General features: G+C 44.3%; 1 protein-coding gene across 5 annotated transcripts in view; it reads left to right on the top strand.

Moving 5' to 3' along the window:
• Positions 1-25,189, top strand: part of LOC122560261 (protein NDRG3-like) — a 130,996-nt gene that overhangs the window by 24,020 nt on the left and 81,787 nt on the right. Inside the window, exons 2-3 of one of the 5 annotated variants that reach the window (XM_087994765.1) lie at positions 14,334-14,419; positions 18,974-19,042. In XM_087994765.1, coding sequence (XP_087850891.1) covers positions 18,986-19,042 — 57 coding nt within the window. In that variant the 5' untranslated portion in view covers positions 14,334-14,419; positions 18,974-18,985. Of the gene's footprint in view, positions 1-13,408; positions 13,552-14,333; positions 14,420-18,973; positions 19,043-25,189 lie in introns of those variants that run through there. The other 4 variants (XM_087994762.1, XM_087994763.1, XM_043710769.2 and 1 more) reach the window with 4 other exon arrangements.

Here is a 25,189-nt window from a genome sequence, read left to right as displayed (position 1 = left end):
GGTTTTAAGACCAGATTTTTATTGAATTCAAATTTTCACCATCTGCCACAGTAGGATTCAAACTCATGTTCCTAGAACATTTGCCTGGGATTCTGAAATGCTAATCTAGCAACACGGCGAAAGTAAGGACTGTGGACGCTGGAGAATGGAGTTGAGAGTGTAGTGCGGGAAAAGCACACCAGGTCAGGCAGTATCCGAGGAGCAGGAGAATCGACGTTTCGGGCAAAAGCCCTTCATCAGGAATCTACCACCTTCCAACTACTGGTCCATTTACCAAATTTCAATAATAGGGAAAATGAGCAAACCTGCACTGTTGTGGGCTTAAAAATGTGTTGCTGGAAAAGCGCAGCAGGTCAGGCAGCATCGAAGGAGCAGGAGAATCGACGTTTCGGGCATAAGCCCTTCTGCACTGTTGTGGGCCAGTATTGGAATTTAATAAGGGAATTGGTTGGCAATCAGGGTGTTCTTGTGCCATTTCTTTGTCTAAGCATGTAACAGAGTACAGCTACATTTATTTATGGACCGTTGCTCAAAGGGTTTCTTTAAAAAACCCTTTAAAAAACCCTTTGGAAATGATTAGATGATTCCGTGTTGCCTTCTGTCAATTCAGACTCATTAATTATACAGTTGAGACGTTTATGTAGAATGCAAGATACAGAAACAGGCCACTTGGCGCAACTGATCCTGGTCAGTATTTATGTTCCTGAGCCTCCAGCCCACCAGTAGATTCGATTAGATTCCGTATGGAAACAGGCCATTTGGCCCAACAAGTCCACACCGACCCTCAAAGGGTTTCTTAAAAGCCACAGGAATTCAAGTGGAACCTGATCAGTCGGTTGGAGGTAGAGGTTAATCATGAGCAGAGGAGTGCCAGAGTGGGTGTGGATGCCATGTGGAATCTGCAGCCCTTGAGATCAGGATAGCATTGTTAAAAATGGGCTATTATAATGAAATGTGTTCAAAAATTAGGGATCACCCATTTAAGGTAGACATGAAATGAAAATATTTCCTGAAGGTAGTAGGTCTTTCAAACACTGCTTCCATTGCCTTTTTGTGGAAGAGAGTCTTTGAATATTTTTATATAAGTAGTTAGATTCTTGGTAAATGGTGGGGTGAGGGGTTATTGGGACAGGCAGGAATTTGGAATTGACGTTACAGTCATACTTTGAATGTAGAGTTTAATGTGAACTTTAATTTACTAATGACAAGGGGAGAATGATGGAGACAGAGATGGTCGTGAGACACGTAATTGGTTCCATTTGTACAATTTGATAAATGAGGTTGCAGATTCATCACTGATGAACATAAAGTACATCAGTGATTGAAGCAAATAGAATAGGAATATATTAAAAGATTGACTAGAATGGGATAAAAGAATTCAAGGATATATTGTGGGCGGTATGGTGGCTCAGTGGTTAGCACTGCTGCCTCACAGCGCCAGGGACCTGGGTTTGATTCCTGCCTTGGATGGCTGTCCATGTGGAGTTTGCACATGCTCCCCGTGTCTGGGTGGGTTTCCTCCGGGTGCTCCAGTTTCCTCCCACAGTCCAAAGATGTGCAGGTCAGGTGAATTGGCCATGCTACATTGCCCATAGTATTAAGTGCATTAGTCAGGGGTAAATATAGGGTAGGGGAATGGGTCTGGGTGGGTTACTGTTCAAAGGCTTGTTGGGCCAAATAGCCTGTTTCCATACTGTAAGGAATCTAATCAAATCTATTGGTGCACTTAGATGAAGAGGCTCAGGAACTGCCTTGTGTGGAGCATAAATACAGACCGGGAGCATGTGGCCTGTTTCTGTATTTTGCATTCTACATAAACATCCCAACTATATAATTAATGAGTCTGAATTGACAGAAGGCAACACGGAATCATCATCTAATCATTTCCAACATTTGACCAGTGTTCCACAGCAATGTGTATAAAAAAGACCACGTGCTTGGATTTATAAAATCACACAATAAACCATTAACTCTGAAGAGCTTTAAAATGGTTTGCTCATTCTGCCTTTAAAGTATTGTTTAAATTCTGGAGAACAGCCTTAATCTTGAGTGTAAAGGGATTGAGTTATGAGGGAAAAATAGAAATTTTCTGTGCTCTACTGTCCAGGAAGGAGGTATTTTATTGATTTGTGAAGATTAGGTAATCCAAAATATACTAATCAATATGTTTGTATCTCATCTTTGTTGTGATAAAAGTGCTTCACATGAGCACTACACAATAAAATTAGGGCAGATAACGAAGTAGGTTTTAGGATCTGTCTGAAAGGGGACAAACATAAAGGGGAAGAGAAACCTGATTAGATTAGATTACATTACAGCGTGGAAACAGGCCCTTCGGCTCATCAAGTCCACACCGACCTGCCGAAGCGCAACCCACCCATACCCCTAACCTAACACTACGGGCAATTTAGCATGGCCAATTCACCTGACCTGCACATCTTTGGACTGTGGGAGGAAACCGGAGCACCCAGAGGAAACCCACGCGGACACGGGGAGAACGTGCAAACTCCACAGAGTCAGTCGCCTGAGGCAGGAATTGAATCCGGGTCTCCGGCGCTGTGAGGCAGCAGTGCTAACCACTGTACCGCCCGTTGGGAGACAATTTCCTATCATTAGCAGCAGCTGGCGGTCTGGCCACAAGTTGTGAAATGATTAAATCTGGGATACTCAGGAGGTACTCAGGAGCGCGGAGGGTTAGAGAAGATTGTAGAAATTGGGTTGGTGGAGCTGGTTGGAGAGATTTGAAAACCAGGATGAAAATATTACTTCCAATGTGTTCAGGAAAATGAAGTACAGGAAAGAATTTTTAAACATATTTTTGGAATAATTTAGATTAGATTAGATTCCCTACAGTTTGGAAACAGGCCATTTTGCCCAACCAGTTCACACTGACCCTCTGAAGAGTAGCCCACCCCCCTACATTTACCCCTGACTAATGCACCTAACACTATGGGCAATTTAGCATGGCTGGTTCACCTGACATGCACATCTTTGGATTTGACTCAAAGAACTATAAAGTTCTGCAAGGAGTGCAAAGCTATAAAAATGGACAACATTCAATAGGAGGTTGGTTGCTATCATTGGAAGTTATGCAATGTTAAACAACAGATCCTCAATAGGCAAAAGAGTCATCTCTCAGCCTTCACCTTTCTCGCATTCCTGTAAGGGAAATTTAAAGAATGCAGGCCATAATTCGACAGCTTGGAATCTGAGGAAGAGTAACAGAACCCTAAATGTAAACTTTGACTTCTCTTCACAGATGCTAACAGACCTGCTGAGTCTTTCCAGCAATTTCTGTTTTTGTTTCTGATTTACAGCATCCGCAATTCGTTCGGTTTTTATTTAGCTTGAAATCGTGTGGACTAAACATTTGTGACTGAAACTTCTCAAGTCAGGAAGTGCAACCAACAGGAGGAGATTTTCAGATGCAAAGCAGTGGATGGGTTTTGGACCCAAACAAAAGATCTACGGACACCCTCAGAAATGTTAGATGGTGCATTATGTCTTCCTCCTGCCTTTAAAATGCAGTATAAAACATAGCATTGTATTCTGCAACTAAAGGGTAGATTGAGGGGCAATTGTTTTACACAGAGGGTGGTTCACGTGTGGAATGACCTTCCTGAGGAAGTGGTGGATGTGGGTACAATTACAATGTTTAAAAGGCATTTGGATAGGTACATGAATAGGAAAGGTTTGGAGAGATGTGGACCAGGAGCAGGCAGGTGGGACTCGTTTAGTTTGGGATTATGTTCAGTATGGACTGTTTGGACCGAAGGGTCTGCTTCCGGGCTGTATGACCCTGTGACTATATGTTGAGCACTTGGATTTGTTAAAAGACAGGCTTCAAAACACAAAATGTTAGTTTAGAGAAAAAGTTAATTTTTAAGAAGGTGTAGACAAGCTGATTTGTATGATTGTAATGTAGAAATTTGCATTAGATAGCATGTAACATCTGCAGTGCTGTCCACTTGCCATCCAGCAGATTTTTCTACTAGAGAAATTTGTTATATTTTGAATAAAGTGCCTTAACAATTCAGTAGAATATTAATGGAGTGCTAAATGGGTGTAATGATTTGGAGATGCCGGTGTTGGACTGGGGTGTACAAAGTTTAAAAATCACACAACACCAGGTTATAGTCCAACAGGTTTAATTGGAAGCACACTAGCTTTCGGAGCGACGCACCTTTATCAGGTGATAGTGAAGGGCTCGATCGTAACACAGAATTTATAGCAAAAATTTACGGTGTGATGTAACTGAAATTGATTGTCTGTTAAGCCTTTCATCTGTTAGAATACAGTGATAGTTTCACTTCTTTCATGTGTAAATCACAAAACTTTTTTTTAAAAGTTGCATTCTCTGTTTAGCTGTTAACAATGGTGATAGCTAGACAATATGTTGAAGGTAAAAACAATGACTACAGATGCTGGAAACCAGATTCTGGATTAGTGGTGCTGGAAAAGCACAGCAGTTCAGGCAGCATCCGAGGAGCAGCGAAACCGACCTTTCGGGTTCCTGACGAAGGGCTTTTGCTCGAAACGTCGATTTCGCTGCTCCTTGGATGCTGCCTGAACTGCTGTGTTCTTCCAGCACCACTAATCCAGAATATGTTGAAGGTGTTAGCCCCCTGTGTTCTCTGTCTAAGACCTGATATTTAGATTGATTCTAATCTAAAAAGTGAGATAACAGAGTTTTACATAAATTCATGTAGTTTTTGAGCAAAGTACAATGTAACTCTGCAAGTACTAATTCACCCACAAAATGCATGTGTGCATGTGGGTCTTTGTCTGTCTGTGTGTGTGTGTCTGTCTGGGGTGGAGGTTGTGAGTGTGAGAAAGTGTATGTGTGTGTGTGTAGTGAGTGCAGAGTGTCTTAAGTCTGTGAGGGGGTGCATGTGGGAGTGTGTGTGTTTATAAGGGTGTGTGTGGGTGTCTGTGTGCGCGTCTGTGCGTACCTGTGTCCGTGTGTATGTGAGAGTCTGTGTGTGTGTGTAGGAATATCTGTGTGTGTGTGTAGTGCAATGGTGATCACCTGTAATGTGACATGAACCCAAGGTCCCGGTTGAGGCCCTCCCTATGGGTACCGAACTGAGCTATCAGCCTCTGCTCGACCACTTTTCTCTGCTGCCTGTCCCGAAGTCCACCTTGGAGGATGGTCACCCGAAGGTCCGAGGCTGAATGTCCTGGACCACTGAAGTGTTCCCCAACTGGGAGGGAACCCTCCTGTCTGTTGATTGTTGTGCGGTGCCCATTCATCCATTGTCGTAGCCTTTGCTCAGTTTCCCCAATGTACCATGCCTCCGGGCATCCTTGCCTGCAACGTATACGATAGACAATGTTGGCTGAGTCACATGAGTACCTGCCATGTACAAGGTGGGAGGTGTTCCCACGCGTAATAGTGGTATCTATGTCCACAATCTGACACGTCTTGCAGCGTCCACCGTGACAGGGTTGTATGGAGTTGTCCTGAGAGCTGGGCAGTTTGCTACAAACAATGATCTGTTTGAGGTTTGGCGGTTGTTTAAAGGCAAGTAGTGGAGGTGTGGGGAAGGTTTTGGTGAGGTGCTCATTCTCATTGATAATGTGTTGCAGGTCACGAAGAACATGGTGTAGTTTTTCAGCTCCTGGGAAGTACTGAACAACGAAGGGTACCCTGTCAGTTGCAGCACGTGTCTGTCTCCTGAGGAGATCATTACGGTTCCTTGCTGAGGCACGTCGGAACTGGCGGTCGATGAGTTGAGCATCGTATCCCCTTCTTGTGAGGGCATCCTTGAGTACTTCTAGGTGTCCGTCACGTTCCTCCTCATCTGAGCAGATCCGGTGTATGCGTAGGGCTTGTCCATAGGGAATGGCTGTTTTAATATGTTTTGGGTGGAAGCTGGAGAAGTGTAGCATTGTGAGGTTGTCTGTGGGTTTGCGGTAGAGTGTGGTGCTGAGGTGTCCATCCTTGATGGAGAAGCATGTGTCCAAGAATGAGACAGATAGTCAAGAGTAGTCCATGGTGAGTTTGATGGTGGGATGAAACTTGTTGATGTCACTGTGTAGTTTTATCAGTGGACCCATGGCGAGGAGTCACTGATAAAACTACACAGTGACATCAACAAATTTCATCCCACCATCAAACTCACCATGAGTGTAAATTCGATGAAACACCCAGCAGAGCAAACAGCCGCATTTATGCAGAAAGGTGAACAGATTGAATGTTTTGACAAATGACAAAGGTTCATTGTCCTGAGGAACACTTGCGTTTCTCTCTCTCTCTGTTTCTGCACCTGCTTCCTCACCTGCTGACAAGGTTTCCAACGTTTTCTGTATTTTCTCTTTTCCTACTCTCCACTCTATTCCTAACACACTATTTATTCAATTGCTGCTGAGTGAAATATTATTACTTAAGTGATTAGCTTTAGATCTTGAGCTAATTTTTCTTTCCATAGCGAGTGGGATCTCAAACATTCTACCTCTGTGGTTGTCTCAGACTGAGATGCATTTTATTCAGTTTACAGGTCCTCAGACCAATGGAACTAATGGATGTAGAGACTGGCTCCATGCAGCAGGACATACCAACAGTCGACTTGCTTATGCTGTCAACACTGAGTTATGTCAGGCAGTTGGTATTAAATCAGATTAGTTTACGGTATAAACATTGTGCAGCTTACGAGCTGGATCCAGGATCAAAGTAGATTACACTACAAGCTCAGTGTGAATGTCCAGATGGTTTAGTACAATGTGGTGATGTGCTGGCCCATATCACTTCGCTCACTGACCTACATTAGCTTTCAGCCCAGCAGCACCTCAATTTTAGATTCCCTACGGTATGGAAACAAGCCAATTGGCCCAGCAAGTCCACACCAACCTACTGAAGAGTAACCCACCCAAACCCATTCCCCTACCCTATATTTACCCCTGACTAATACACTTAACGCTATATGGGCAATTTTGGCAGGGCCAATTCACCAGCCCTGCACATCTTTGTGAATGTGGGAGGAAACCGGAGCACCCGTAGGAAACGCACGCAGACACAGGGCGAATGTGCAAACTCCACACAGTCAGTTGCCTGAGGCTGGAATTGAACCCAAGTCTCTGGCGCTGTGAGGCAGCAGTGCTAATCACTATGCCACCATGCCACACACCTTAATAGCGTGTTCAAAATTCTGAACAGTTTTGACAGGGTAAAGAAGGATATTCTGTTTCCACTAGTTGGCATGTCAATAAGGGTCACAAATTCAATACTGTCAGCAAGAAAGATAGGAATGAGCTGAAGAGAATCTTCCATACTCAGAGAGTTGTTAGGATTTGGAATGTGCTGCCTGGGAGAGTGGTAGAGGTGGATTTCATCTGAGGTTTCAAAAGGTTTCATCTGAGAAAATGATGAAGTTAAAGGATTGCGGAGGCAGAGCTAAAGAATGGGACTAGCTGGGTGGATCCTTCGGGGCCAGTACAGAACACAATGGGTGAATGGCCTCCTTCTGTGATATGAAATTCCATGATTCTATGACTCACCTCTCCTGCATTTCCCCCTTGAACAACTTGTACAGCTACAGTAGTAAAACATCTCAAGGCACGTCTCAGAGTGGAGACCAAACCAAATTTGATTTGGAGGCAGCAGAGGAGACATTAGACAAAGGTTGGTCAACTATGTAGATTTTAAGGAATGCTTTGAAATTGAGGAGGTGGAAGGACTTTAAGGGAGATAATTCCGGAGCTACAGGTCTGGGCAGTCGAAGGCACAGCCCTAGGTGGAGAGAGACAGAACAAAGATCAGGAATGCTAAAGAGATCAAAATTAAAGGAATACGGCTATCTCAGAGGGCTATGAGGCTGAAAGAGATCACAAAGATAGAGAGGTACAGAGCCACTGAAGGATTCAATCACTAAGAATTTGTGACCCCTACTGACTGTCAAAATTGTTCAGAATAAGCGTAATCTTTCTCATCTTTTCTTGTATCAAAAATCCCTCATTCCTGGTATCAGTCTAGTAAATTTCCTTTGAACTCTCTCCAGGACTTTAGCATCCTTCAGTAAATAAAGTGCCCAAACTAAACACAATACTCTTAATGTGGTCAGAGAGTCTTAGAGTCGGAAACCATAGAAGCAGACCCTTCAATTTGTCTGTGCCGACCAGATATCCTAAATTAATCTAGTTCCATTTGCCAGCATTTGGCCCTTATCCCTCTAAATCCTTTAAATTCATGTACCCACCCAGATGCCTTTTAAACATTGTATTGTACCAGCCTCCACCACTACCTCTGGTAGCTCATTCCATATATGCACCATCCTCTGCATGAAAAAGTTGCCCCTTGGGTCCCTTTTAGATCTTTCCCTGCTCACCTTAAATCTATGCCCTGTAGTTTTGGACTGGAACATTTCTGTCAACAGCTCCGCAGTTTGCTCCCTTATCTCTCACAACAATCTAGGATGCAACCGATCCAGGCCTGGTGACTTCTTTACCTGGAGTGCTACCAGCCTATTGAGCACCTCTTCTTTATCTATCACTATACTGCTCAGTTGCTGAATGGGGGCCTATTGGGGAGCCAGTGTTAGCCAATGGACCTAGTAGTGGTGTTCTTGTGGCTGCAATGCTTTAGATTGTAAGATGCTTCTAAAGATGTGCAGGCCAGGGGTGAATTGACCATGCTAAAATTGCCCATAGTGTTCAGGGATATGTAGGTAAGTGCATTAGTCAGGGGTAAATGTAGAGTAATAGGGTAGGGGAATGGGTCTGAGTGGGTTACTCTCCAGAGAGCCAGTGTGGACTTGTTGGGCCGAAGGGCCTGTTTCCACACTGTAGGGATTCTTTGATTCTATGGTTAGGTCACATCTAGGATATTGTGCGCAGTCTGGAATCCATATTTATAGGAGGGATGAGATTGCAGAGAGGGTACAGAGGAAATTAGCCAGGATGTTTCCTGGGATGGAGGGGTTTAGTTATGAAGAGAGATTGGATAGAAAGGGACTTATTTCTTTGCAGAAGGGAAGACTGAGGGGGACATGGTTGAAATATCTAAATAGGTTGGATAGGCAGGAAGAAAAATCTTCCCTTGGTAGAGAGATCATCAACCAGGTGGCATCGAATTAAGGTCGAATTAGGCTGTTTAGAGGAGATGTGAAACAATTTTCTTCAGCTAGAGAAGTGAGAATCTGGAACTCACTACCACTAAAGATGATAGGGAACAGAAAGCCTTATAATGTTTAAGAGGTATTTAGATGTACACTTACGATGCCAAGACATAGACGGCTATAGGCCAAGTGCTGGACAATTGAATTTAAGTAGTTAGGTTGCTATGTTTGACTGGTGCAGACTCGATGGGCCGAAAAGTGTTTTTCTGTGCTGTAAATCTCATGGCTAAATGCTGAAAAAGAGGCAATCATTTGTCTATAGGGAATTGGTGCTTTCTTAACATGGCAATCGTAGTAGAAACCAGACAATGGAAAAAAATGCATCAAAATTTCAGTTACAGGTGCTGCAGGTGAACCATCTGTGTTAGTCAAGGTAAATGTGATGACCACAGCAGTAGATTCCAAAACAGGATTGATTTTCAATCAGAAAGATAAACAGAAAATGTTGGACACATTGAGCTGGTCAGGCTGTATCTGCAGGGAGAGGGTTAACGCTTTTGGGACTGTTACCTTTCACCAGGACTGGGAGAACATAGAGATTTGGCAGCTTCTTCACAAGTGTGAAGCTTTGGGAAACATATTAGCTTAGAGCTGAGTGTCCAAATTTCTTTGAGACAAATGGCCAACTGTTCATTTATAAATGTAGTGCAGTATGTTGTAATCATAAAATCTTACAGCACTGATGGAGGTCATTTGGTCCTTTGAAGGAAAGCTCTCAGGTTCATCACCAGCTCTGCTTTCTTTGTTTTTAAACAATGATTTTTAGTGAACACTTGGATTTTAATTGTGTTTCGCTTCTTGGGCGACCACATGCCAACCTGTCGCTGACGCCCTCTGCTGCCCTCCCCTTCTCTTCTGAATGTCGTTTTGACAAATAACTGACATTTATATAGCACCTTTTTGATGCAGTGTAACTTCTCTAGGTAGGAGAAATTGAGGTCTGCAGATGCTGGAGATCAGAGCTGAAAATATGTTGCTGGAAAAGCGCAGCAGGTCAGGCAGCATCCAGGGAACAGGAGAATCGACGTTTCGGGCATAAGCCCTTCTTCAGGAGGGCTTATGAAGAAGGGCTTATGCCCGAAACGTCAATTCTCCTGTTCCCTGGATGCTGCCTGACCTGCTGCGCTTTTCCAGCAACACATTTTCAGCAACTTCTCTAGGTACCCCATGCCTCTAGGATGTGGGGATGGGAAAAGAGACTGTTCTAAGGACAAAGTGTAATGGGGAGAGGGAGAGAGTTATTAACTGGTAAATACTTAATCGAACAAGAGAAGAGAAAGTGAAAGTGTTGAAGGTGAACCAGGGAGGAGAAACCAGCACAAATCTGTTTGAGTTAAATTGGGCCTTGGTTGTTATTGGGCTTGTGGCAGGTTATCCTTCAGAATGGTATTCCAGAAATGACATAGTTCTCCAGCTATGCAATCGAATCATAAAATCCCTACAGTGTGGAAATAGACCATTTGGCCCAACTAGGTGAAAGTGGGTTCTGCAGATGCTGGAGATTAGAGTCAAGATAGAGTGGTGTTGGAAAAGCACTGCAGGTCAAGCAGCATCTGAGGAGCAGGAAAATCGACGTTTTGGGCAAAAGCCCTTCATCGGGAATGAGGTTGGAAGCCTCGGGGGTGGAGAGATAAATGGGAGGGGGGTGGAGCTGGGGGGGAAGGTAGCTGAGAGTGCAATAGTTGGATGGAGGTGGGGGTAAAGGTGATAGGTCAGAGAGGAAGGTGGAGCGGATAGGTGGGAAGGAAGATTGTCAGATGGGACAGGTCATGAGGTTGGTGCTGAAGTGGAACGTTGGAACTGGGGTAAGATTGGGGGAGGGGAAATGAGGAAGCTGGTGAAGTCTACATTGAAGCCCTAGGGTTGAAGGGTCCCAAAGCTGAAGATAAGGCATTCTTCCTCCAGGCGTCGGGTGGTGAGGAAGTGGCGATGGAGGAGACCCAGGATCTGTATTTCCTCGGCAGAGTGGGAGGGGGAGTTGATATGTTCGGCCACAGGGCGGTGGAGTTGGTTAGTGTGGTTGTCCTGGAGATGTTCTCTGAAGCACTCTGCAAGTAGGTGGCCAGTTTCCCCAATGAGGAGGAGACTGCATTGGGAGCAATGGATACAGTAAATGACGCGTGGAAGTGCAGTTGAAGCTTTGATGGATGTGGAAGGCTCCTGTGGGGCCTTGGTGGGGGTGGGGGAGGCGTGGACACAGGTTTGCAATTCGTGCGGTGGCTGCGATAGGGGAGGTAGTCACGGAGGGAAGGGTCTTGTGGAGAGAGGAGGAGAACTTCTTCAAGATATTGTAGAGAGAGAGGCCCAACAGCGACCCTCTGAAGAGTAACCTACCCAGACCCATTCCCCTACGCTATTACTCTACATTATCCCTGACTAATACTCTTAACCTGTACATCCCTGAACACATGGCCAATTCACCTAATCTGAACATCTTTGGGTTGTGGGAGGAAACCGGAGTATCTGGAGGAAACCCACACAGACTTGGGAGAATGTGCAAACTCCGCACAGACAGTCGCCCAAGGCTGGAACCGAACCCGGGTCCCTGGCGCTGTGAGGCAGCAGTGCTAACCACTGAACCACCATGCCACCGAGCCACCGAAATAGCTTCACATATTTTTTTGAAAAACCTCTCGAACATTCCTCAAAAGTGCGATTATTTTGTGGGGATCAAATGAGGACAGGATTCCACCGGACTCTGAATCCACCGGATTCTGAATCCTGATTGAACAGCTGTCAGCGATTCACCATCCAGCTTCCCACATTCAGACTAAATCTGTGGCTTCCTTCTCAAGAAACTCGAAATCTGGTTCTGACCCTGAATCTTCAAGAGAGATCAGAGTGAGAAAATATTTGGTTTTGGTTTGGGGCCCGCTGTATTGGCAGGGTGGGTGGTTCGGATTGCCGTGGTGCGGGGTTACTGTTAGTTGTAGTAAGGTGTCACTGTATATTTTGGTGGGTGGGTGGCCTTGGGGGTGTGGGGGTGAGCGAGGGATGGGTGGGTGGGGAGTGTGTGTTTAGGATGGCTGGGCAGAGAAGGCGTACGAGGGGTAGTGAGCCTGCAGGAGCTGACATAAGGGATTGGTTCACAAGATTATCGAGGCCTGTCCTAATTTATTAAATGAAAGCTCCTGAGCTATTTATCTGTCCCCACTCTGTAATTACAAGTATTATAGCTCCCAGAAAGATGAGATCACGTCCTGCACATAATTTGATTTAGACAAAGAATGCATTAGCGATGGGATTGAAATAATTTCTGTGAAGGGTGTTTGGATTTGAAATGAAAGGCAATGTAGAATTTTTTAGGAAGATGAGACTTGGCTTCCTCCCTGATCTTCCAAAAGAATAATTTTGTCCTCTCCATCTTAACCTTACCATTTTACGTAGAAGCTGTTAGAATGATTTTCCCAAACACGTACTTTCCCCCTTCCTGTTTATTAATGTATTTTCTTTACCTAATGGTGTGTGTCTCCTTGAGCACCTGATTGCTTTCTGATGTGCCTTTCTTTGTCAGACTTTGCCTCAAGTCTGGCACACAGCCCAGATTTTCAAATCGACATAATGTTCATGGCTATGTTGCCTCTTTTAGTTTAGAAAAGATAAACAGGTCACCACAATCCTATAATGATGCTGATAGGAAACGCTAGACTGAGTTGCTGAAGTGACCCAGTGGCCATATCAGAACAGGAGACAGATCCTCCTCAGCTGTTTGGACAAAGTACAACATAGATAAATATGAGAAACTATATTTTGGTATTTAAGAATGAGCAGATTGCTTATTACTTGGAAGGTGTGGGTCTCAAAGGGTAGATGGACAAGGGGAACTTGGAGTAAAAATACACAATTGCACTTCAGATTAGTAAGACCATTTTGAAAATGCAAATCAAGAAGGTGGTGTTATTTCTAGTTGGATAGAATTAAAATGTAAGCTATTCTACTAAACCTTAGTTAGACCACACTTTGAATAATGTACAGGTAGTTCTGCTAAAGTGCAGTAGTTGCATTCCAGTGAAGCCTCGTTTGATAGAAATTTGCTTAATAAAAATAATGGGGCCTATGGGAGAAGTGGGGTTGGGGAAGACCAACAAAAACATCACTCACGATCGCTCAAAAATCACCCAAAGGTCTTAACACAAAGCATAGCACAGACTGAATGAAATCATATTTATTACCAAAACAAAAGTAAATTTAACACATACATTTAAAAAATATAAGAAAGCTGCTCTCTACACAGTACTTCTCACAGCTATCAGTAGCTGACATGGTGCATGCGCAGGACAGCATGAACATAGGCGAATGTGCAGAATGGTGTGGAGATTTCGGTGTGCACATCGGCGACTGCGCAGAACGGCATAGAGATTTGGCACGCACAGCGGCACATGCGCAGAACAAACAGCGCGAACTGATCCACACTGGAATCATGCTATTGCCAACAGGGGTAAGTGTTCTCCAAAATACTGTTCCCTAATTCTTCAGCGACATTATAGCCAAATCCTGCTGCCAAAGTGCACGTTATCCCAGAACTACCTATACTTTGATGTTACATAAAGGATGTTGAGGCACTGGAGAAGGTCCTGAGGAGATTGACAAGTTTGGCGCAGGAAATGCATGAGTACACATTTGTCAGGGAGGAGTTGACAGACTGAATCAATTCTCTCTTGATAAAAAGAAGGCTGAGGGGTCACCGAGTTGTGATTTTTATAGATGAGAAAGGTTTCAGTCCAGTGAATTCTGCTATTATCCCAGCTGGTGGTAAAATTGGACAAGTCAGTTTCCAGAGTGAAATCTGGCTTGACAGAACATTAGTTTTGTTTTTTGCAATTTTGTTCCCAAGGTGGTCAGTCACTGGACATATTCACAAAAGTCAGTAAATGTGCTTTTGACCAAGGAACGTCAACATTTATTACACACAAAAGGAAACAAAAATCATAAACTACTTTATATGACAGATAAGATTTTATGAAGCACTCGTTACAAGTATCAGATATTAAAATTCAACTCTTCTACCCTCACAACAATGTTACAGATACTCAACATTAATGGAGGGTCACCCTCTTTCTACTTGAAAGCTCCTTGTTCAGTGATATGGGCTGTACTTGATAAACCTCAGCTTCTTCAGTTATTGTATCTTCATGAGACCCTTGAGCAAATTGTGAACACAGCTCACTTGTTCCTTAACATTGATTCTTGAAACCTCTTTTCCATGGCTTTGTGTTTCAGGAGCTTTCTGTTACAGGCATTAGCACACTCAGAATTCTCTCCTGCCCTGACTGCTCTGGAGAAACAGACGGTGAAAAAGAATTAAGGTCCATTTATTTTGTACATTTCACAACCTTGAGGTCTTTCAAATCATCTTGCAGCTTATTACCACACTTTCAACTGTGTTCAATATGGTTGGATAATGCAGAGAATTTGTGCACAGCAGGATCCCAGAAAGACCCACATGACTTGACAAACTATGTTTGATTTGAAGTGATGCCTTTGTTTCAACATTGAGTATTGGTCAGAAAACCTAGAAAAACCCACAGCTGCTAACGTTTCAATGATATACTTTGATCTTTTGCCCAAGAAGGCAGGCAGGGCATGAGGGAGAAACTGAGGACTGCAGATGCTGGAGATCAGAGTCGAAAATTGTGATGCTGGCAAAGCACAGCCGATCAAGCAGCATCCGAGGATCAGGAGTGTCAACGTTTCGAGCATAAGCTGTTCATCAGGAATGTGGAGGGATGCTCAAGGGGAGCTGAGAGATAAATGGGAGGGGGTGGTGGGGCTGGCAGGGAAAGTAGCTGGGAATGTGATAGGTGGATGAAGGTGGGGGTGATGGTGATACGACGGGGTGGAGGCTGGGTGAATAATTGATCATTTGGCTGAATTTGGACTGAGTTCTTAAAGCAGGTGCAGGTGACTAACCAGCTGTCACTATCCTGACTGGACCATGGCATTCTGTTTGCTTTTCAGTGTAATTTTCAGTTCCCCACTAATCCCGCTTACAGACTTTTCATATATACAAATCTCGGCTCACGGTCCTTAGAAATTCTCCATCTGTTCCCAGTGATTACCTGATTCTCGATCATTTTTGTCTGTTCAAAATATCTGGAACCACAACAGATTTTTCAATGCGCCACTTGCTTTAATTGGAGCATGCTGTTTTTTTTTCCAGTTGTCTAACTGACCATAATGACCTGATGTGTTGCCATTGTGCCCATCTTGAATTGATGCTGAGGGCGAGGGCACCACAATTGCTCACCCTGAAAGTGTTTTGAAGTCAGTGAAAGAGAGTGCTCGAGAGGGCAATTGCAGCTATGCCACTATGTGAACGTGGGGAGAGCGAGATACTTCACTGAAGTTTAGATGTCTGGAAGGAGGCTGTTGAGAGTAAAAGGGCTGAAGCTCTATGTGTGTATTTGTAGTGAGATCATTTCAAATAGTTTACGTATAGTGCAACATGATTAGTTTTCTTCCCCTTTTTCTGTAACAAACCTTTAGGTTCTCTTGTCAAAACCAAATTGGTAACCTCTCGTTGATATATTTGCTCAGAGCAATATGTTCTGACCACCACAATAAACCAAGTAGTAAAAAACAAAAATACTTATAGTCTATCTTCAGGGTGGCACGGTGGCTCAGTGGTTAGCACTGATGCCTTACAGCACCATCGTCCTAGGTTCGATTCCAGCCTCGGCCGACTGACAGTGTGGAGTTTGCACGTTCTCCCTGTGTCTGCGTGGATTTCCTCTGGGTGCTCCGGTTTCCTCCCACAGTCTAAAGGTGTGCTGTTCAGGTGAATTGGCCGTGCTAAATTGCCCATAGTGCTAGGTGCATTAGTCAGAGGCAAATGGGTCTGGGTGGGTTACTCTTCAGAGGGTTGGTGTGGACTGGTTGGGCTGAAGGGCCTGTTTCCACACTGTAGGTAATCTGATCTGATCTATCAAAACACTGGGATCTGACTTATCCAGTATCAGCTGCCATCATAACAATATTCCCTTCCCACTCATTTGTTTTGACTGGTTCCTCCATAAATTGATCTGTCCTGTTCATGTCAGTCACTCACTGTGATAACATTCCCACCGCCCTGAGTGAAGACCTTTCCTTTCCTAATTTCCGTTTATATTTCTTGGTGATTGTTGCGTTTCGATAGCCTCTAGTTATGCTCTGGCTCACAAAAGGAAACATTCTCTCTGCATTATTAAGAAGGTCCATGATGTCATTCGGACCCTTATGACCACTTGGTAGCGCACTCACCTCTGAGTTAGAAGGTTTTGGGTACAGGCGCTGAATGGTGTGCTGTGATGTCAAAGGTGCCAAATATTTGCCTGAGACTGTAAAACAAAGGGTGGGATAGGGATCATAAATCATTAAATCCCTACAGTGTGGAAGCAGGCCATTTGACCCATCAATTCCACACTGGCCCTCTGAAGAGCATTCCACCCAGACCCATTCCCCTACCCTGACCCCATAATCTTGCACTTCCCAGGGCCAATTCATCTAATCTGCACATCTCTGGACTGTGGGAGGAAACTCACGTAGACATGGGGAGAACATGCAAACTCCACACAGACTGTTGTCTGAGGGTGGAATTGAACCTAGGTCCCTAGCACTGTGAGGTGGCAATGTTAACCACTGAGCCACCACCAATATCCCATGACACTGTTTCAGACAGGAACAGGAGAGCTCTTCCTAGTGATGTGCCCAATATCTGTCTCTCAATTCAATAACAATAAATTATTTGGACATCATCGCAACGAGGACTGTGGGATCTTGCTGTGCATTATCTGTTTGCTGAGTTTCCTGTATGGTAGCAGAGTCCGCACTCAAAAATGTAATTCATTGACTGCACAGTGCTTTGGGGTGACCTGTGATTATGAAAGGGTGGTATATAAATGCAAGTCTCTGTTTTCTCATGGGAATGTCCAGCTCTGTCCCATCCCCACCCCAAACCCCCGCCCCAGGAGAATGCTGTAAACTTCCTCTTGAGGGTCAGTGTAAAGTCGACCTGTACGCAGTGCCCGGTTTCGTCTGCGTCCTTCATCAATCAGTCTGTCCTGATTATCCCACCTCCCATCCCTCCTTTTATCTTCTCCTGTTGGTCACTGCCCTAACGTCTCATGTGGGTTCGATGTCAGATTTATTTTTGATAATGTTTCTGTGCGGGACCCTGGGAGTTTTGGCAATATTGAAGTTGCTGTGGAAATGCAAGTTGTTGTTGTAGTTAGTAATCCTTGATTTTTCCAAGACACATTCAAGTAACCGATACCTCATACTCGTCGGATGATCAGTTCTCTGGTGATTCTACAAAGAAGAGAATTATTTATGATTCCACTTGCGATTAGTCATGGGTTCACAAGAGCCTTACAGTGCAGAAGAAGGCCATTTGGCCCATCACGTAGGCACCGGCTCTTCAAAAGTGCATCCTTACCTACTGCCAGTCCATTGCTTTTTCTGCCTTTTCCCCTTGCACATTGTTCCTACCCCAAAAGAGCTTCAATTGAAGCTCTTTCCAGGCAATTTATTTCAGACCCTGATGACTGGATGTGTGAAAACAATTGAAATTCCCTTCAAACTTGTCCCCTCCTGTTATGGATCCTTCTCTGAGTGAGAACAGCTTCTCCTTATCTACTCCATCCGGCCTGCTCTATCCTCTCAGATATCCTCTTTGCCTTCTTCTCTCCATGGAGAACAGTCCCAACTTCCTCACTCTTTCCTCACAACTGAAATTTCGCACTCTGGACTCTTTCCTGTAAATTTCTTCTGTGCAATCTCCAATGGTTCACATCCATGTAGTACCCACAATCATACACAGAAATGAAGTAAGAGAATTATTTAAATTCTAATACATCCCCTCAGTCATCATTAGGCCAATGCAAATGTTACTTTAAAATTACACCATCGGGTTGATTTTCTGTTAAATCAACAGTAAAATGTTTGACCTGACTACATGGTCATGTCCACGCTCCCCCAACAACCCACCCTGCCCTCCTGGCACCTTCCTCTGCCACTGCAGGAATTGCAAAACCTACACCCACACCTCCTCCCTCACCTCCATCCAAGGCCCCAAAGGAGCCTTCCACATTCACCAATATCATTTATTGTATCCGTTGCTCCCAATGTGGTCTCCTCTACATTGGGGAGACTGGACGCCTTCTCGCAGAGTGCTTTAGGGAACATCTCCGGGATACCCGCACCAATCAACCCCACCGCCTCGCACTTTGCCAAGGACATGCAGGTCCTGGGCCTCCTCCACCACTACACCCTCACCATCCGCACGTGGAGGAAGAACGCCTCATCTTCCGCCTCAAAACACTTCAACCCCAGGGCATCAATGTGGACTTCACCAGTTTCCTCGTTTCCCCTCCCCCAGCTTATCCCAGTTCCAACCTTCCCGCTCAGCACCGTCCCCATGACCTGTCCTACCTGCCAATCTCCCTTCCCACCTATCCACTCCACCCTCTTCTCTGACCTATCATCTTCATCCCCACCCCCATCCACCTATTATACTCTTTGCTACCTTCTCTCCAGCCCCACCACCCTCCCATTTATCTTTCCACCCTGGAGGCTCCTTGCCTTCATTCCTGATGAAGAGCTTTTGCCCGAAACATTGATTTTCCTGCTCCTCGGATGCTGCCTGACCTGCTGTGCTTGTCCAGCACCACTCTAATCTACACAGTAAAATGTTTGATCCAGTCTTTCAAATTCTGTCATTTAAATAAAATATCAGAAGAAGCTGTTTCGGAGAGTTGTGATCTACCCAGTAGATAGCTTTGTGATTGTGTGTGCTTTGGTCACTGTCAGGTTCTTACTGGCTCTAGTTATCCCTATGTATCAAGTCACTCTGCTTAATTTGTGCTCCTTTTGTACTTGTGCAGATCCTAGAAGCGATGGAGGAACTCCAAGATGTTCAACTGACTGAGATTAAGCCTCTCCTAACAGATGGGGTAAGCAACTGGCCTGGAGGAGCCTATTTTCTGTTGATAGACTAATAATCAAGAAGCCCTGGACTAGAGATCTTGAGTTAGACACAAAAAAACCTGCAGATGCTGGAATCCAAAGTAGACAAGCAGGAAGCAGGAAGCACACAGCAAGCCAGGCAGCATCAGGAGGTGGAGAGAAGTCAACTTCTCAGGTATAACCCTTCTACAGGAAGGTTTCAAGAAGGGTTACACCTGCAACATTGACTTCTCCACCTCCTGATGCTGCCTGGCTTGCTGTGTTCTTCCAGCCTCCTGCTTGTCTACTAGAGATCCTGAGAACATGCATTTCAATCCTTTTGTGACAATTCAAATTCAGCTTTTAAAAGGGATGTTAAAAGGTATAGAACAGAAAGATGGTACTACTGTGGCCTTTGTGGTAATGTCATTGGGCTCAAAATCTAGAGGCCCAGGCTAAGGCTATAGAGACACCAGCCAAGGAGCCTTCCACATCCATCAAAGTTTTACCTGCACATCCACTAATATCATTTATTGTATCTGTTGCTCCCGATGCGGTCTCCTCTACATTGGGGAGACTGGGGGCCTCCTAGCAGAGTGCTTTAGGGATCATCTCCGGGATACCCGCACCAATCAACCACACCGCCCCGTGGCCCAACATTTCAACTTCCCCTCCCACTCTGCCGAGGACATGGAGGTCCTGGGCCTCCTTCACCGCCGCTCCCTCACCACCAGACGCCTGGAGGAAGAACTCCTCATCTTCCGCCTCGGAACACTTCAACCCCAGGGCATCAATGTGGACTTCAACAGTTTCCTCATTTCCCCTTCCCCTACCTCACTCTAGTTCCAAACTTCCAGCTCAGCACTGTCCCCATGACTTGTCTGGACTTTTCCTACCTGCCTATCTCCTTTTCCACCTACCACTCCACCCTCTCCTCCCTGACCTATCACCTTCATCCCCTCCCCCACTCACCCATTGTACTCTATGCTACTTTCTCCCCACCCCCCACCCTCCTCTAGCTTATCTCTCCACACTTCAGGCTCTCTGCCTTTATTCCTGATGAAGGGCTTTTGCCCGAAACGTCGATTTCGCTGCTCCTTGGATGCTGTCTGAACTGCTGTGCTCTTCCAGCACCACTAATCCAGAATCTGGTTTCCAGCATCTGCAGTCATTGTTTTTACCTCAAATCCCACCAAGGCAGCTGGTGGAATTTAAATTCAATTTATAAATCTGGAATTGAAAGGTTGTCTCAGTGATGCCATAAAAATGCCACTGCTTATTAGAATACTGAATGGACTCACAAACTCTTAATATTCGCCTGTACCTGTGTCTTTGTTTTTGCTGCTGTGTACCTATTATTTACATATCTATGCGACTTAACTCTGTGATCTGCCTGTATTGCTCGCAAGACAAAGCTTTTCACTGTCCTTTGGTACACGTGACAATAAATTCAATTCAAAACCCCTCTGGTTCACTAATCTCCTTCAGGACAGAACATCAGTGTCCTTGCCTGCTATAACTTACAAGTGACTCCAGGTCCACAGCAATGTAGTTGACTCCCAGTTCCCAAGCAGATTGGCCCTGCCCCCAGTCAAGCACTCTGTGTCTCCTATAAGGCCGGATGGGTGGGCTATCAATGGGCTCTCCTGCGTGAAGTTGGTTAGGATGGAGGCTGGAATGCGTAGCAGTCCCCACCCAATTCGATGCCAACCTGCCACCAGACTGCCGCATGGGAGGATAGAAGATTCCTGCATGGACTAAACGATTGGCAGAAGTATAAGGAAGAATGGAGACATGCTGCAAGTAAATCCTACAGGGAATTTCAAAATGCAGATGGGCATTTATTGAGGAAGATTAGGTTGCAGATTATGAAGGAAAATCTGTGGGGTGTGGTAGGAATCCTCTTTCAAATAGTAAGGACAGGAACAATGGCCCTGCATGATGCTAAATCTGTTAATTTGTTCATGTACTACTTTAGGCCTTGACTGTCTCCTTTTCATTAAGGAATATTTATTGCTTCCTTTCTGATATGCAATATAATAGATTTTCCAGTATAGATACTGAGCTAACAATATTGCCAGGGCACAGTGGATTATGGTTCAAATGCAGGTGAATAGTTTGGTGTTTGTTGGTCAGCATTGACATGGTGGGCCGAACGGCCTGTGTGACTAGGAGTATGATTCTCCTGGTCACATTTCTAGAACTTTCCGGAAAGAACATCAAAGTGCTCTCTGTGCTCCTGGTTTTGCCCTCTGTGAGTGTTGGAAACCTTTAGTGGCACTTCCTTCATTTTTTAAGTGATAGCGAATAACTTTATACAACACAAACTGAATCTACTGAGAAATGAGGAGGACTCTGCAAACAGGCGAGTGTAAAAGGAAAGGGAGGCAATATTCCTGTTGCAGTGAGAGCTCACATTTTGGTACATTGTTGTGGATGGATTTTGGGATCCCCACCGTTTCCAGTATGATGTGCTGGACAAGAGGAGAGGGACATGCGCAGACCTGTGATGTGCATGTTTATTTAACCCAAGGTGACAGACCTGCCTGGAGTTTATGGGACTGCCCTGTATTTGAGGCGTCTTCTGGGTTGCATTGCTTGAATGCAATTTCTCCCATATTTTTGATCTTTGAGCTTTTATGTGTGTACAGTAGATATCTGTGTATGTGGAGTGGACTGTCCGTAAATCCCTCCACACCCACAGGCCTCCCAGAATCCTTTTCATACCACTCCCTCAGGCTTCCCAGAATCCTCTTCGTACTCCCTCCATTAGGCTTTCCAGCAGAGCCTTAGCAGAGAGGAGAGAGAATTTGGAGTTTGGATCACGAAAGGGTGACCACCAGTAAAAAGACAAAGGAAGTGAAGGATACAGAGGTTCAGATTTGGTGAGTGTGGAATTCACAGGGTGTTTGGAGGCTGGAGGAGATTACAGAGACTTTCATTCATTGCTATTTAGGGGTTCCTATGTCTCTCAATTCTCCACCATTTTGGATTCATTAACTAGTCAATTGTAATTGACCTGTTCCAAAAGTGTGCAGGTTAGGTGGATTGGTCATGCAGAATTGCCCATTGTGTCCAGGGATGTCCAGCCTAGGTGGATTAGCCATGGGAAATAAAGGGTTATTGGGTAGGGAGGTAGTTCTGAGTGCAATGCTCTTCGGACAGTTAGTGTGGACTCGATGGGCCGAATGGCCTTTTCCACACTGTAAGGGTTAGTGTTCTTTAGCTAAATCAGCAAATTATTATGGAGGAAATTTGTCATTATCTTAAATTATTATTTCCCTCAAATAAATTAAAATCAGAAGCAGATCGTGTTTAGTGTGAAGTCAAAAATATACACCAGATACAAATTAAAGAGGAGGGCAAAACTAAAATTATTTCTCATTGCTAACTAATTGGTCCACATATGGAACAAATGCAGAAAATTAAGAATTTTGAATAAAGTCTAAATTATTGTTGGAAAAGATACATATGGTAAGGCTTTTTGTCTTGCGCTCAACTGGACAAACTCAAGAATGCCAAATTTCACACAATCAGAACAATTTGATTTATAGAAGGAAAGGATGCGATTGGTCAGCAAGTCATCTCTGATTGATTGTACTTTCTGACTGGGGAATGCAACGCAGAGCTATAGGCTCCACAAGCTCTGGAGTTCAGATCTGTTTGTTAAACTTGCCACAGACAAAGACAAAAAAGACATGAGGCTTGACCATATTCCTTGTGTTTGCAGAAAATGGGTCTCTGGTGTGTGATGGTGCGTCAACCCTAAATGATCCTTCATTCTGAAGGATCTTAAAGTCTTAACTGTAACTTGAACCTGAGTGTTATGTTTTTCCACACTTTTTATGAGCTGTTTGAGGAATGAAACACAATCAATACATATCATATTTAAAATAAAACTGTTAAAAATGCTAGAATGAAATTATGAAATGCAAAAGTTAGACCCTTCATTCATTATTTTCCTCCACAAGACTAAAACTAAAATATGTCCAGAAATTAGGAACAAAGACCCGAGACCATGTCCTTGCCCCCTCCCTATCACTGTAATCTCCTCCACAGTGATATGCTGATTGATGGGAGCTAAAGCATCATAGATCGCACCCTATAGTGCGATCTCTTCTCATTCTGTGTCGAGTATTTCTAATTTTAATTGCGTTATCACTGACAGCTGGACCTTCTGATACACTCGTTAATTCTCTCTCTCCACCTTGCTGCTTTTCTTCTTCCATTTAAGTTGAGACCAAGAATTTTGGCCATCAACCCTAATATTGCCTTATGTGACTCCTTGTCATAGAGTCATAGAGATGTACAGCACAGAAACAGACCCTTTGATCCAACCCGTCCATCCGATCAGATATCCCACCTGCCAGCACCCGGCTCATGTCCCTCCAAACCTTCCTATTCATATAAAATGATGTTTCTTTGGATGTTTTATTGCATTAAGTGTGCTATTTAAATTAAACATAATAACCTAAAAGCAGCGATGAGTTCAAGCCTGCAATTCAAATAATTTCAGAAAAAAGAACAACTCCAATGACAAGTAGGACCCTACTATGTGCTGCCTTTGGTGTTGGATTGTGTACTTGAGTTTAACTCCTGGCTCTGCTGTTTCAGCCGTGTTTGTTAAAATTATCACAGGCAGAATTAAACTCTGCTGTGTCAGAAGCAGGTCTGTGTGAACTTCCCTTTCTCATTCTGCAGAGTGGGTAAATGCTCTGTAATTATCAACCTTCCTTTCACTGAGCACTTTCTATTCAAATAGTTTCATTTTAATTTCTCCTGCACACTACAATGACCTGTCATGATTCCAGTTATTGGATACCTTCCTTTCCTCATGTAGCTAATAACTCAGACCTGAAGTTAAATCTAATGTCTTGCTGATCCACCTTTACCAGCAGTACTGCTTCTTTCCTTCCTCCTCCATTTTATTATCACTTTCAAATGTTTTAAGGCCTACTGTTTTGAAATGTCATCTGATCTAGCTAAGGCGACTTGTATTTCATTGCAACTAGATCCTAAATGCCTTGTTTCCGATGTTAGGTAGAGCTTCTCTGGTGAGTAACTCACGTCTTTACTCACCAGAATCTCTCCAGCACAATGGGAGAGTGCTGGAATGGTCTTGATTTGCCTTGATGGGGCATATCCAACCGCCCTTGAGGACCTCCACATTAGCTAAACCCAAAGCAGCTTTCTTGACTGGCACCTTATCTGCAGGCTAATCTTGGCTACAATAGTGACACTGTTATATTATTTATAGGACGCACCCTGGAAACTCAACAAGGCTTCCTAGGAAGCAGCTTCCAAGCTTACGATATTTTTTGATTCTTTCACGAGATGTGGATGTCTGTAGCAAGTTGACCGTCTATCACTTTCCTTGAACCAAGTGGTTTGGTTGGCCATTTTGAGGACAGCTAAGAGTTTATTGTGAATATGGAGTCACATGTTGGCTAGGCCAGGTAAGGATGGTAGATCTCCTTCCCTGAAATATGTCAGGGAGCCTGATTGGTTTTTTACAATAATCGATGATCGTTTCACAGCCATCGTTACTGAGGCCAGCTTTCAAATCCAGATTTTTTTTTATTAATCGAATTTCAACCACTGTTGAATGGGGACTTGAACTCATGTTGACCCAGAGCGTTAGCTCCGGCCTCGGGATTGCCAGTCTGGTAAAATTACTGTCTGCCCCTGCCCTGTCTGAAGCACAGCTGGCAACGGCCTGGTGGCATCACTGTTTCCATGTTCCTCTCCAGGTCGCACACCATTCTGACTTGGATACATGTCATCGGACCCAAATCCTATGGCTTGCAGAACTGTTGGGAGCACTGTTGCCTGTTTTTCTTATTTCCTCATCTTTGGCCTCCTCCTGTAAAATGAGAAAAATAACAGGAATTGGAGTTGGCCACATGACGCTTTGAGCACCCTTTACCTTGCGGCATTATCATGGCAGACCTTCTACTTCAACTCCATCTTTTCATCCTCCCCTTATTCTAAATTCCACGAGTGCCCAAATTTCTGTTGATCTCTCCCTTGACTATATATGGCACTCGACAACTGGGATCCTGGGGTACAGAATTACCTCCCTTTGAATTCAATCCTCCTCATGGCCGATCCGTTATCCTTAGACTGTGTCCGTGTTCTCAGCATCTGCCCTGTCA

This window comes from Chiloscyllium plagiosum, unplaced genomic scaffold (assembly GCF_037043375.1).
Source record: "Chiloscyllium plagiosum isolate Xiang-an unplaced genomic scaffold, Cpla_swu_hap1 HiC_scaffold_15, whole genome shotgun sequence".
Taxonomy (NCBI): Eukaryota; Metazoa; Chordata; class Chondrichthyes; order Orectolobiformes; family Hemiscylliidae; genus Chiloscyllium; species Chiloscyllium plagiosum.
Note: the sequence above shows the minus strand (reverse complement) of the source record. Positions and strands in the feature narration are given on the sequence as shown.